The sequence below is a fragment of the Micromys minutus genome, assembly GCF_963924665.1.
Source record: "Micromys minutus genome assembly, chromosome: 6".
NCBI classification, from domain to species: Eukaryota; Metazoa; Chordata; class Mammalia; order Rodentia; family Muridae; genus Micromys; species Micromys minutus.
The window spans coordinates 23348375-23362781 of record NC_137975.1 but is presented as its reverse complement, the minus strand read 5'-3'; the positions used below and the strand labels follow the sequence as shown (position 1 = coordinate 23362781).

At 41.2% G+C, this 14407-nt stretch overlaps 1 protein-coding gene across 4 annotated transcripts in view; it reads left to right on the top strand.

The window, feature by feature from the left end:
* Nucleotides 1-14407, top strand: part of SRGAP2 (SLIT-ROBO Rho GTPase activating protein 2) — a 208698-nt gene that overhangs the window by 77009 nt on the left and 117282 nt on the right. For all 4 annotated transcript variants that reach the window (XM_080917629.1, XM_080917627.1, XM_080917628.1 and 1 more), the window contains exon 3: nucleotides 9158-9350. In XM_080917629.1, the coding sequence (XP_080773755.1) occupies nucleotides 9158-9350 (193 nt within the window). The remainder of the gene's footprint in view (nucleotides 1-9157; nucleotides 9351-14407) is intronic.

The window sequence follows — 14407 nt, the reverse complement described above, 5'->3', positions numbered from 1 at the left end:
TGGTTATGAGCCCCCATGTAGTTGCTAGGATTTGAACTCAGGACCTCTGGAAGAGGAGTCAGTGCTCTTAACTGCTGAGCCATCTCTCCAGCCCTGTATTTGGTTTTAGTTTTATTTAGTTCAGTGTTCTTTTGTTGTTGTTGTTGTTGTTGTTGTTTTATAGCTGACTTGGCTCTGTATTATGTTGTGGCCTCAAGTATATTTTCAATATGCCCATCTATGGATTTGAATACTAGATGTCTCCTCCCCCTCCTCTCTACCCCTTGAGGTGTGAAACAACCAGGCAAAGCATTTTTTTTTTTCTTTTTCTGGTGATGGAGTTAAAGTTCTTTCTGCTTCTGTTATTGAGGCATGTGGTTGAGACGTGCATAGTTTTTGGTGTATAGTGGGTAGGCGGGGCACAAGTATGTAACCACGGATTCTCAGATAGAGAAAAGAAACCTAGGCCTAACTGGCCTGACTCATTGCTGTAATACCTAAGTCACTGGACTGATCTATTTGCAAGATTATAGCTTGTGGTCATTTCTCACTAACCTCTGGTTCACCATGCTCTTAGTACTTTGGAGGGATTTTAGTTTATTTGAAAGATGCAGGTTAAAGGAGTCCTTAGAAGAAGACTGCACCCCTGACTCTCCAAAACTGAAAGGGTTCATGCTTTCTTGTGTTTGGGCTCTCCCGAGGGTGTGCTTACCATCTTTGGAAGCAGTTTGCTGTATGACTTCTATATGCAATCTATAATGGTTTGCCATTGCTCTTAGGAGCAGTTCTCTGGTTCATATCTGGTCTTGTCCGGCACTGCGACCTCTGCTTCTTCTGTCAGTCTTTTTGACCCTCCTACTGATAGTTGGATGTTCTAGTTAGTTTGGATTTCTTTTATTGTTTCAGTTTCTCCAATGTGTCTTTCTGTCCTCTTTCCTCTGGGTCATTGAAATACACCCTTCCCTTTGGCTTAGGGAATATTTCCTGTACTTCTTTTCTGGATAACCCCAATCCTTGAAGTCTGGCTTCTACAATCCACTTGCTGAGTCTTGGACCAAGTAGGCTTGCTTCTTTTCCTAATACTGAGCTTGTCATGTTGCAATTCCTTCTTATAGTCGGCCTTCTCTAGAGGACAGCATTCCTTTGGAAGGCAGGCCCAGGAAGCTGCTTAAAATGAGAAAGCTTTATACTATGTTGACATTTTCTAATATTTAAAATTTTATATACTCTTCTCAGTTTAATATAATTCTATGGTATCCCTCAGGGATTTAAATAGGTATTATCATTTTTATAAACTACAACAAAGATGTGAATTTAGGTAAGTTTTTCTTTTAAAGTATATTAAAATACATATTTTAATATACTTTAAAATTTAATAACTTTTGTTATGTAAACTTATCTAGCAAGTGATATACACTATTTAACTTTTGACATAAAGTATGTGAGAAAAGATTTGACTTGTAAAAATAATGTAAAATGATATGTTTGGTTAGATCAAATACTCATTAATGTGCCTAAAGAAGTTTAATTATTCATTCACTGTTTAAAAATTATGACTGACATTGTATAGCTGTGGGCTAGTTGGAGAAATGAGGACAGGATTTTCTTGATGGTACTTGTGTGTGACTGACAAAGGCACTTTGAAGATTCTCACTGGCCTCCATGATCTCGAGATTCTGGTTATCACATGCTTAGAAATGTCAGCATAGTGAAAGTGACATCACGAATGCATGTGCAGAATGCACATGTTGGATTCCGGTAACAGTGATGAAAGAGACTGTTTCGGGGGCTGTGAGATTTAGGAAACCTTTCTAATCTCTGCTCTGACTGGGATAGTGCTCATGGTGCGTAAACAGCCCTGGGGCAACTGAAACTTTTGTTTCATAAAGTTTCCTCTTAAGAAGATTTCATTAATTATAAAAAATGCCCTGTGGGTATATACATTGAGTCCTTTTGTATCTGTCATAAATAATGGAGAGAAAACATTTGTCAGAATAGAACAGAGCTGACTAGATAATGCATCTCCCTCTTCTAATTTTTTGTGGGGTTTCTTTTTAAAAATTTTAAAAGATTAATTTTTTAAAAATTTGTGTGTGTGTGTGTGTGTGTGTGTGTGTGTGTGTATGAGAGTATATCCTTTGTCTATGTGTGTTTCTACAAAGGCCAGGAGAGAAGGTCAGACTTCCTGGAAATAGAGCTCTAGAATATTGTAAGCCACCTACTGTGGGTGTTAGCAACTGAACTCAAGTTCCCTGACTTCCTGAGCCATCTCTCCAGCTCTTTTATTTTTAAAAGGAATAGCTATTGGCTTTTTGGGGTGTCAGAAAACAATCATGACAAAAAGTCTTGGGAAAAAAAAGACAATAAATTGTCTCAACTTATAAAATGAAAGCAACTCTTTGTTCACTAGATGCATATTCTTTGAAGACTTTTTATGTTGGTCATTAAGACATCAAGGTTTAACAGGGAATGAAACAAGTTCTGTGTGTCATCATGGGGCTTGTGTCTAGTGAGAGGAGGAGCACAGTAAATACCTGGAGTTATACATACATATAGAAGTCAGTGGACGAAATGAAAATGAACCGCAAACCTGGGATTAGTGATCTCTCAGTAGAATGGCTGTGAAGGCTGCTTTGAGAAGATGGCCTCTGAGCAGGTAACTCACTGCAGTGAAAGAGTGAGGCATGCCAAAGTTCGCAAGTGTGCTTCACGATGACGGAAGCAAATGCAAAGCTTCCCTTAGCCGAGGTAGAGGTGGGCTCGCATGTCTTACAGCCACAGAGGCCCCTGTGCCTGGGATCTGTAAGGATGAGTTCCCAGAGACTGGAGCTGGGCCTGTGAAGGTTCACAAAGCTTTCACTCTTTCTTCTATGGGAAGCCGTCAGAGGGATGGAGAAGGAGGAGCCAGGTAGGAACCAAGTGATGCCATGTTACACTTAGCGTGTAAGTAGAGAATGAATGGGTGGCTAGGCTAAGAGGAGGTTGGATTCAGGATGCAATTCGAAGGCAATTTCTGTTGACAGATGATGAAAGAGAGATGTCTCAGTAGTAACTGAAGTGTTTGGGTCTCGCCGGTAAAAGAAGTGTCGTTATTAGGATAGGAACCAGGAGGGACAGTGGCCAGGACTTGTGTCAAGAGTTTCAGTGTGGGCTTAGGTTATGGAACTTGTTAAGAGAACTAAGGAGAGATGCTAAGTCGGTTCTACGAGGCTGGAGAGGTCTCCAGTATAGATAGGGATGTGAGGTCACCAGGCACAGAAATGAAAATGAATTCCCAATAGAGAGAAGTAAGGGGGGGCGAGGACTATTAGTCATTCTTCGAGGGAGAGCGCTTGCTGTTTTCTAGTTTACTAAAAGCAGCTCAGTATTCTTAAAACATCAACTACTCTGGGAGAAGGAGCAGTGCTGGCCCTGCCCGAGTGTGCTATGGCACATAGATGGAGCGTGGCGCCCGGCCCTGCTTTCCCAGTGCTGGGTGTAGCCCCACTTAATGCAGGATTTCACTTTCTGTAGCTTTTTGCTTATCCCCACTGTCTTGCTAAGGTTGAGGGAGAACTTTTGTCTATGTAATTTCAGAGTACTCGGAAATAATAATTGTTAAAAATAATAATAATAATAATAAATACATGTTTGTGATAGCTGTAAGAAAGAACCTGTGCTTGACAGTTCAGTTGCTCGGATTTCAGTTGTAGGTGTACGACTAAACCGTGTAATATTCACCAGTACCCTCCCCTTCTCGGGCTCTGCGCCTCACTTCTGCCCAGTAAGAATTTTGAAGAGCCCTGGGGTTTGAGTTTGTAGAAAGGTGAGCGAGCAGAGTAAAGAGCATGGCGTGGCAGGCTCCTGGCTTCGTTTCTCAGGGATCCGTTGGGAGAGGAACTGATGACTGTTGGGATCAGAAGCCTCTGTAAGAGATGACGGGGGAGAGAGCCTGATGAAAGCCTCATTGTATTCTTATATAACACCTTCTGGAAGGTACTGTGAATCCATATTCTTGAGGTAGCTGAGGTGACATCATATGTTTGTGAAAGGACTAAAAGCAGGTGAGGTAGATTTTGTGGAAAAGACTGGCAGTCAGGCCAGGTTCCCAGTGGGAAACATGGACTAATATTGTGTTTCATGTTGGCAGCAGAGCCTGTGGGAGTCTCAGCACCTGTCTCCAAGATGCCAGTGCACCAAGAAGAGAAGGATATATATACCTGTGTGACTTTTCTAAAGAATGCGTCTCTTTTTTCCTAACCTGCCTTTATGCTCACATTTTTTTCCTTAAATATGTGGTATTTATGACTGAATTTGAGAAGTTTCTAGAATCTGGAGATGAATTTTGGAAGGAAAAAAAAAAGAACTCTTATTTCAGGATTAAAGCATTAGGAACACAATCCCCATCTGAACCTTGATGAATTCACCAGGTGTTCTCTGGATCCAGGACAGTTTCCAGAGGACCGGTTCATCTGCAATGGAAGGTGCTAGCAGTTAAAGGCTACATGAGTGTCAGGGAAGCAAAGCCTTGATCATTTTTGTTAAAAGATCAGCATCTTCCAATGATACCTTTACTGAAACCCGGTAGCACCCTTTTAAAGTAAGATCTAAATCTTCTAACTCCTAAGACATGTGGTTAGTAGTGTCTCTACTGTAACCAGGCGTGGACCAAGAGGCGAAACTGCCCAGTGGGATCTCTGATGGCTATGTCTTCTGATCCTGAGTTTGAACCTAAAACATTACTTGCTGTGAAAATAGTAGAATAATGATGTTCTAGCCAGTGGAGCTTAGTCATGGCCAAGCCTGCTGCCCGGACATACTGCTTGCACAATCTGCTATAGTGATACTTAATGCATAACTAATTTCCCCCTAAAAGTGGAGAAATAGAAACCAAGAATTCTTTATGGTGTCTATTTGGGGCCATTTCCCTGTTAGTAGAAAGGAACTCAACCTCAAAAGAATGCATTGTATCAGTTGGTGGAGTTAAAGACATTCAATTGTGTGTGTGTGTATGTGTGTGTGTGTGTGTGTGTGTGAGAGAGAGAGAGAGAGAGAGAGAGAGAGAGAGAGAGACAGAGAGAGACAGAGAGAGACAGAGACAGAGAGAGACAGAGACAGACAGAGAGAGACAGAGACAGAGAGAGACAGAGACAGAGACAGAGAGACAGAGACAGAATTCATATACCATAAAATTAATTTCTTTTGGTGTCTGTGAGCCTATTTCCCTGTTAGACGAAGAATGATACTCAAACTCAAAAAAATCAAAATGCATTGCATTATTTAGTGGAGTTAAAGACGTGCATGCGTGTATGGTAAAAATTCACATACTATAAAATTCACTCTTTTAAAGTGATTCAGTGAGTTTTCACATACTTACAAAATTGTGCAAAAGCAAAGTTAAATTTTGACTTGAATCAATGAATGAAATAGCAAAGGTAGTTCTCGAGGACATAACACTTGTTCAAAAACTTTAGTTCCTACAGGGTAAGATTGTTTTTTTTTTCTTGTATCATTTTTTAATATGGTAGAAAACAGTCAGTTATTTTTCTTAAGACTTAATAGTTTGATTTCTTTCTGTTGTTGGTTATATTTGACTCTTAGCTCTTCTCATTGGAATTTATTTCTGTGAGTTTGTTCGATAGTAAATAGTCAAAGCATAACCAAGACTTAGGTGCCCAGAGGAGAGTACTTCCAGCAGTCCTCCCTCATGTAGCTAGTTCATGGTGACCGTAGTGCTTGGTACTTTGTAGATATCCAGGGAACTTTGATAGCTCAGAGGCAGCACTTTTAGAAAGTATAGCTTGGCTTCTCTCATGTAGTCTAGAGAAAGAAGCCACAAGGGCCCCGTCATCTCCACGGACTTCTCTGTGAATACAAAGGAGACTTGTAAAATCTTGATTTGGTATGGTAGAACATGATGTGAATAGTGTGTCTTTGAGTGTGTTCACATGTGCACATGAGCACTTGAGCACACAGGGAACTTTGAGAAATTCCTTGTGCTTTTATAAAGTACCCCTTTTTCTTTCTGCCCTTATGGTCATCCAGAGTATGGAGGGGTCTCCGGCCTGGGCACATGGCCCAAGTGTGCCGACAATCAGTGCCCTATTGTTTCTTTCCCCTTATGTGCATGGACAGAGGCTGGCACAGCTGCCTTATTGAGGACCACTGTTTGTTGTAACAACAGCAGCAGTACATTCTGCTCTCCACAGAGCAGCCATTCTATCTTGGAAGTGTGGACCCGAGGGTAGGGGTGGCTGGAATCTTTCTTACTGCCTTCTGCAATGTTCTGAGGATGATAACAAGGGAGATACTTCCTTCTAGGCATGTTGTAGGGGAGGGGTGCAATGTCACAAAGCAGTGACAGGTGGTGTCTATTAGTAGTCTCTGCTGGATTGAGGTGGGGATATCATTTCTCTTCTCCCCTCCATGATGTGCTTACAAGGGGAGGGAAGGGCTTTCTTCAAAGCTGCCATGAAGAACAGATCTAGAGTATAGAAGGGATCCAGTCTGGTTGTGAATTAGTCAAAATATTCGATGGCTTACCAGTCATTAGCCTTGCCTAAACTTGATCTTGTGCCCCTGAATCTTCCTCAGCAGGAAGATGAAGTTGAGATTCCAAAGATTAAAAAAAAAATTCATCCAGAAGTACTGTCAGTGGAGTGTCTGCTTCTCACTTCTTTGACAAGTCAGATAAACGTCAAATTAGCTTTAGCCCCGTCTTAATAACTTTTCCTGATGTGGTAATCAAATATTTTGACAAAAGCATTTTAAAGAAACGTGGGGTTCTTTTGGCTCACAGTTGGAAGTACAGTCCATTGTGGAGGGAAGTCAGAGGCTTGTCTCATAATAGAGGGCTAGTAATGGAAATTAAATAAGCTGGTGTGTGTGTGTGTGTATGCACATGCACCCTTCATCTACATGTGTTTAGTAAACACACACCTTTCTGTAAGGCTCAAGAAGAAGTTGCAAGTATGGAATACAGCTTATGCTACACTGCTTACTCACTGAAAATTCAACACGGAATCTCATACTGGTCAACTTCTAAGCTCACACTTTCGACGTACTTATTGGCTCTTGCAACGTACTTATCTTGTGAACAGTATAATTTCAGAGCAGCCTACTTCTTGAATTACATTAGTATCATGGGACTTTGTCTATAGTCCCCAGAACAGTCTGGAATGCTTCTTTCTGCATCCCTGGATAAGAGGTTATTAAGATATAGTCTTAAGAGAGTCATAGATGACTCAGAGGGTCTTTATAGCCTCAGTATATATACCTCTATCTCCCTTTGTATCTTTGTTCCTGGACAGCCATTTTGCTCTAAGAGATGATTCTTATTTAATTGGACAAGTTTTAAGTAATATGGATGATCCACACATACTCTCTACCCCCAATTTTCCTACCTACTGCCTATTATGGCTTAGCTTTTCATTAATATGTACAAAGGGGGCAGATGCTTCTAGGAGAGATCATAACAAGGGTTTTTATCCTTAAGAGATCCAGAAATATGACAGGAACCATATTCCTGACATGACCTCTGTAGCTCTCTTGCACATGCGCACACACACACTCCTACACACCCTTGTAATCAGACTCTAGAATACTCAGAACAAGAGAGCTTTGGTGAGTGATGATGGCAGCTTTTCTGTGAAGCACTCTGCTTGCTCTGACAACCCTGCAGTGCTCAGTTTCAGTTCAGGTTGGGTTACTGGAGGGCTGGCCAGCATTGGTGGTTGGCAGGAGAAAGAGATGAGGAAGAAGATCGATCTTGGAGATTACCTAGGGTCACTTGCAAAGAACTAGCTGTGTCTGTCCAATACCGATACCTACAGAAACAGAAACTTTATAATAAAGGAGATAGGAATAGATTTTGGAATTCAAGTGCACCTTTGCTAGTCCTCATTGCTTTAAGAGAGGAGTAGTTACAAAGATTTCAGGATCATGGCCCTTATAATAGAATTTCATCTAGGGCTCAGATGAAAACTTCACTCCTCTCCTTTCCCATCTGCCAGTGCTATGGGAAATGATTTTGAAGTACGTGTCAGATCCTTCCTTGCAACCTCTAGTTGGAGGTGTGCTTGCAGGTGAGTGTGCTGGCAGAAAAGGGGGATGAAAACAATTGCTCTATTTTGATGCTAATGGGGACTGGATGTAAACGAAGCTGGACATACACCGTGTGCCTGCTCTGGGCAAGAAAGCTGCCCAGTGTTGTCAGGCTGTTTGCCACAAATGCCAAATCAGTAAAACATGTAATGTTGTATTCAAGGCAGATCCAGTTGCATCTGAAGCTGCTATTACTGTGGTTCCACAGTGATGCCATTGCTAGCCCTGTGCAGGAACTGGGTAGGACTCTGCCAAGCCCAAGAGAAACTGGACATAGTTTTACCTCTGATGGAGCAGAGACTATGAGGCAGGTATGGGTGGTATAAATAAGAATGAGTAAAAACAGATCTAAGGCAGCTTTATCATCCTCATCCTCATCATCATCATCATCACCATCACCACTATTTTTTTGTGGCTCCTGCACCTCTAAAGATAGGTTCTTAAACATTCACATTCTGTGATGCTGTAAACTATGAAACCAATTGAACTTGAATGATTTTCTGGAAATCATGGTAGGTAAATATTTTGTTCTTGGTTGCTGCCATTTGACCTTGGCATTCATCTATCTCCATGAAAATATAATGAACCTTACCCTGCTTCATAGTTGTTAAAAAACATTTTGAAATGATAAGGAAAAACATAAATAAAGTTAGTCATTTGCCTGGATTTGAATCCCAGCTTACTGGGATTTAGTAGTTTGTCTTCTTTAAGACTTAGTATTCAGTCTTTAAAATGGGCATAGCATGATTCACCTGATTCTTCATTTGGGTTCCTGGCCAGAAAAGAACCCAAATTCTGGATGTTGTTAAATTGCTTTCTAAATATTTAACACTGAATATTATTATATATTTCTTATGCAACGTATTCTAACTAATTGAACAGTTTTTAGTCACAAATAGTCTTCAGTGGTCCGAAAAAAGCTGTTAGACGTTTTTGAAGGTTCCTCATATCATATAGCCACTTTCATAGGCTATTTATTAAAGGCTTTGATACCCCAGGGTACAGGGAACAAGTTCATGGAAGGCAGGTAAGTATCTGTTTGTGTGGTGTATATTTAGAGCTGTCTGCCTGACCACATTCTTTTGTTTTCTTGCAGAGATCCGGGCTCAGCTCACAGAGCAGATGAAATGCCTAGATCAGCAGTGTGAGCTCCGGGTGCAGCTGTTGCAGGACCTGCAAGACTTCTTCCGAAAGAAGGCTGAGATTGAAATGGACTACTCCCGAAACCTGGAGAAGCTAGCCGAGCGCTTTCTAGCCAAGACACGAAGCACCAAGGACCAGCAATTTAAGTAGGGACCTCATGGAAATTGCTTTTAGAAACTTGGAAAGTGAGGTCTAGGGTACGGGGAAACAGGGGCACCACTTAGATCCAGGTTGATTCCAAAGTTGTTGAAAGCCCTCAAGAATTCTTCCTTTTTCACATCTTATATGGGCAGTTGTTTGTCTAAAACAAATCAAAATAAATGAGGGAGCCAAATTAATGAGTCTTATACGTGTGTGTGTGTGTGTGTGTGTGTGTGTGTGTGTGTTAGTGTGTGTGTGTGTGTTATTAGCATATGTACATTTATATGAGTAATAATAGGTCTCATTATGACATATATATGCATGTATATACTGTGTTTTAGTTATATTTACTCCTACCTCTGCCATACCATCATACTATCCTTCCCTCCCACTCCTAACTCACTGCCTCCCACTCCTAACTCACTTCCTCTACCCAGCCAGCCCCAAAGGGAAGATTTCTTACATATTCATGCAACCGAAACCTTATTCTTAGGCATTTCTTGAACTACTTCATAGTGCCTTGAGATATGGCAGAGAACAAGGGTTTCCTTTCCACGTGGCGGTTTCATCAGGATGAGGAGGTGGGGAGTAAACAGGTTACAATCAGGTAATTTGAGGCTGAGGTGAGGGCTGTGCATATGTAATGCAGATGGAGCAAGGACTGGAAAGGGGCATTTCTATTCCTTTGACCTTACTTTATGCTTGAAGTATTCCAGCTTATTCCTATCTTGTCTTGCTCTGAGTGATAATCCAGTTATCCCTCTTTAATTCCTGCTAGGTACTGTGCTCTATGCTAGTTCCTCTGGGAATAAGATAAGCTACGGAATACTTGGTTAACAGGGAAAAGAACTATAAAGTATATAGGAAAGGGGGTTTAATAGAGTTAGAAGAAAAGATCTATCTTCAAAAGCAGTGATAAACAAGGTTAAGTAAGTAGAATGGGTCCCAAAGGATAATGCTTTGACAGCAAGCATAGAATTTCACATTTGACATGCCCTGTGGTAATGAGCCCTTGAGAATATTATGTTGAGAGACAGATCCAAGGAAAAGTATGGGCAAAATTGTATGTGTGTGCGTATGACTGAGTACAGTGCTCTGCTTTGAGCATGTTGAGTTTGAGACATTGTAAGGATTTTAGGTTCCCATGTTGAGATGTAGTACTGTGTAACTAAGTGGTTTTGAGTGGGAATACTTATTAAAATCTTTAGTGTAAACAGTATTGTAAATGAAGAAAAGAGAAGAAGAACCAGAGCTAAATAAAAACCTAAGGCTTAGGAGCCCTCCCAATGTTGGGAGGCAGTAAACATTTTTGCTAGGAGAAAGGAAAATGCCGAAGAAGAATGAGTAAGAAAGTTGGTTTTGGGGGCTGGAGAGATGGGTGGCTCAGTTAAGAGCACTGACTGCTCTTCCAGAGGTCCTGAGTTCAGATCCCAGTAACCACATGGTGGTGGCTCATAACCATCTGTAATGGGATCTAACGACTTCTTCTGGTGTGTCTGAAGACAGTACAGTGTACTCATATACATAAAATTTTAAAAAATCTTTAAGAAAGAAAGAAAGTTGGTCCCTTCTTCCTGGCAGGACAGAGGGTCCTATGTCTCAGGGAGCTAGAAATGTGCAAAGGAGTGCTTGGTCCGAGTCAGTTTCAGCAGTTTCTTACTAATAATCTTGGGCTTAAGACATTCTGAGAGAAGCAGAGCAGAGGAAGATGAGCCCGAAGGCTGCAGGGGTGGCTTAGTGGTTAGCTGTGCTTGCTGTTCTTGAGAGGATCTAAGTTGGGCTCTTAGACCCTTATCAGGCAGGTCACACCATCTGTAGCTCCAGAAATCTGTTGCCCTCTTCTTGTTTCTATGGGCACTGTACTCAATCACAACTCGCACACACACACACACACACACACAGAGAGAGAGAGAGAGAGAGAGAGAGAGAGAGAGAGAGAGAGAGAGAGAGAGAGAGAATAAATAAATCTTTTTTAAAAATGAGTTTGAAAACAAAAAGCTGGGTTTTATGGGTCAAAAATGGTCACATAATAGCACACGTACATGGTACAGCATACTACAAGAGGAGCTGGATGAGTCATGTGGACAAATGCACTTAATAAGGATAAGATGATAACCCCAGCGAGCACCTGAAGAACCCACAGAAGTGGCTGACTTCTCTGTCTTGTCTCACTAATGCTGTGATGGGACCTCTATTTCTCAGTTTAACACTACTGATAGAACCCTCATTTTCCCACATCTCCCACATTTCTGTGTTGTGATTGATAACCAAGTGCTCAGATGTTTGTGTACTATGAACATTGCTGCGGGCAGCTGTGCTCCTACAACTGCACTGCCATTTTGCAGGTAGCATGAAAAAAAAAAGGCCTTTTCATTTCTAATCTGTTCTTGTTTGCCTTTCTTCTTTTTCTTCTCTCTCTCTCTCTCTCTCTCTCTCTCTCTCTCTCTCTCTCTCTCTCTCTCTCTCTCTCTCTCTCTCTTTCTCTCTCTCTCTGATACAGAAAAGACACTTTAGGCATAACTAGTTTGGTTAAGATAGGTGTAACTGCTATAGTAGACTTTAAGTGATATTAGCTTATACAAGACATGTGCAGATGTTTCTATAATTAACAGTCTATTAATTAGTCAGGACTGTGTCAGGTTCCTTATCTCACCCCTAGAGTGTTGTCCATTGTTTTATAACCCAAAGTAGCTCATTGTCACCATGTCTCATTTTATCCATTGGGAAAAGCAACAACAAAAGAGGGCATCTTCTTTATTCTTTAAAGGCGTAGTCTGGAAGCGGCATACACATGCCTTTAACTCATCCAGCTGGATGGTACCTAGTCACATGCTTATCTATACTGTAAGGGGAGCTAGATGATATATTTATTAATTTGGGTGAAATCTAGAAAGTGACGTTTCTGTCACTATAGAAGGGGAAACACATTGAAGGACAGTGTTTGTAACATTGCCCAAGTTTCATGGTATATGAACAAATGTGTGAAAGAACAGTGCCACTCGGTCATACACAGTGCACACAGAAGAAGGGTGAGAAGGCCTTTCGGAGGTGAAGTTCAGTGGTTAGGAATGGAAAAGTAAGACTTACTAAAAAATATATTTGTGAAAAACTCTCCTAAATATTTAATATAATTGAGACAATGGAAGAAGTTGGAGAAGGAAGTGTTTCAGATAGAAAATGGTGTTACCAATAGCCCTGAGGTGAGAAAACCATGACTGGTGGATAACTTATCTGATTTTCTGAACAATATGAATTATAACTATAATATTGAGTAGCCTGCAAAAGCTGAAAAGGCAGAAGATTATAGAGGTTTGTAAATGCTAGCCAGTAGAGTTAAGGCTTTGGTTCTGTAAGTCTAGAGGAAACACTAACAATTTCATAGCAAGGAACTGAAGTATGTCCATGCTTTAGAAAGGACCTAGATGATTGTGGCTGGGGAAATGTCTCAGGGATTATGAGCACTGGCTGCTCTTTAGGAGGACTCGGGTTCAACTCCCAGCACCTATATGGCAGCTCACAACTGTCTATAACTCCCAATCCAGGAAAGTTGGCACTCTCATACACACTCGACATACATACATACATACAGGCAAAAAGCAATGTAAAGAAAATAAAAAAAATAAATAAATCACTTAAAAAGGAAAGAAAGAAAGAACCTAGATAAAAGGACATAGTAGGGAGATATGGTAGTGCAGTGGTGATGGTAATAATATGAGCCAAAATGAAAGTCATGTCCTTGAAAATAGAAAGATGGACCTGGATGTGAAGGCAAGAGTCATCTAAGTCAAGCAAGCTGGGACCGAGAAAGCACTAAACTTTGGAGTAGGAAGTGTACTGTATCTTCATTCAGCCAGCAAACTGTAGCCTCAATTTTGCTGACTTTATGACTGGTCCCAGAATAGCTCATTCTCAGCAGGCACTTGTCACTTCCCCCAGAGCTGCAGCAGCTGTTGGCCCAGTAATGCCATGAATGTGTCTGCCATACTGCCAGGAGAACAGCTGCCAGCAGCTCGGGATAGATCCTGCTCCGGGATGTGGAGTGTATTCCACTTGGGATGGAGCAGGTTGGCCAGGGCCGAAGACAGTACACATGGATTCATCCCACCCTTTTCCAGGCCAGTCTCTTACTCTGGCTCTATTTCAGCCATTTGTCCTGGGATAGGATGGTTATTTTGTTACAGTTCTGAGTAGGTGCTTTTAGAGGCAAATGTTGCTGAACTCCTTATTTTTATCTTCTGTCAGGGGAAAAAAAATTTCCCCTGGAAGTCATTACTCTGTCACCCTGTGACTGTGCTTTCCTGTTCTTTTTGTCCTTCCCCACACTCAGTGAAGATACCCTCACTAAAGCCCATACAGCATGACTCAGTAAAGTCTGACCTGATGGTCCCATACCTCTGCCCCAGACAGTGAGAGAGGCCATAGACACTCAGACCAATTATCTCATTCTACCTTCTGCTTTCAGATAGGGAATGTGGCCTCCCTGTCCCCTGATTATTACAGCCTTGTTTGATTAAAAGCAGAGATAAAATGTTGTGTGACAGTAGGAAGCCTTCTTATGGAAGATATTTTGCATTTTCTTTGGCTCTTTGAAGAGCACAAATGTATTCCTATTTGTTGTTGAGCCTTTGATTGTCTCTTTAAGTGGAATTGGTGTTAATATTGCCCCACAGGATTCTGAAGGATTCTAATTATTAATGTGCTGGCTTTTCTTTTCTTCTCTTCTTTCACCAGGCTTGCTGTAAATTACTTTTCAGCTCATTTGGTTTGGATCTCCTGCTTTTAATAACTAATGTCTTTGTTTTAATTTGAGGTAGTTTCTCTCCCCGCCCCTACCCCATGTGGAGTTTTAGAGAAACACTATGCTTGGCTATCCTGCTGTGCTCCTTACACAGACCTTAGCTATTTTATAGCCTCTTGTCAATATTTTCCAATCTTTTCCTTCTCCTTAATAAATATTTGTTGGACATTTTAAAATTATGCTTTGGACTCTTAGAGGAGGGAGCCCAAAGAAATAAAGGAACCTTAGCTTAGGACCGCACCCCTCCAAAGCCCAATATTTTAT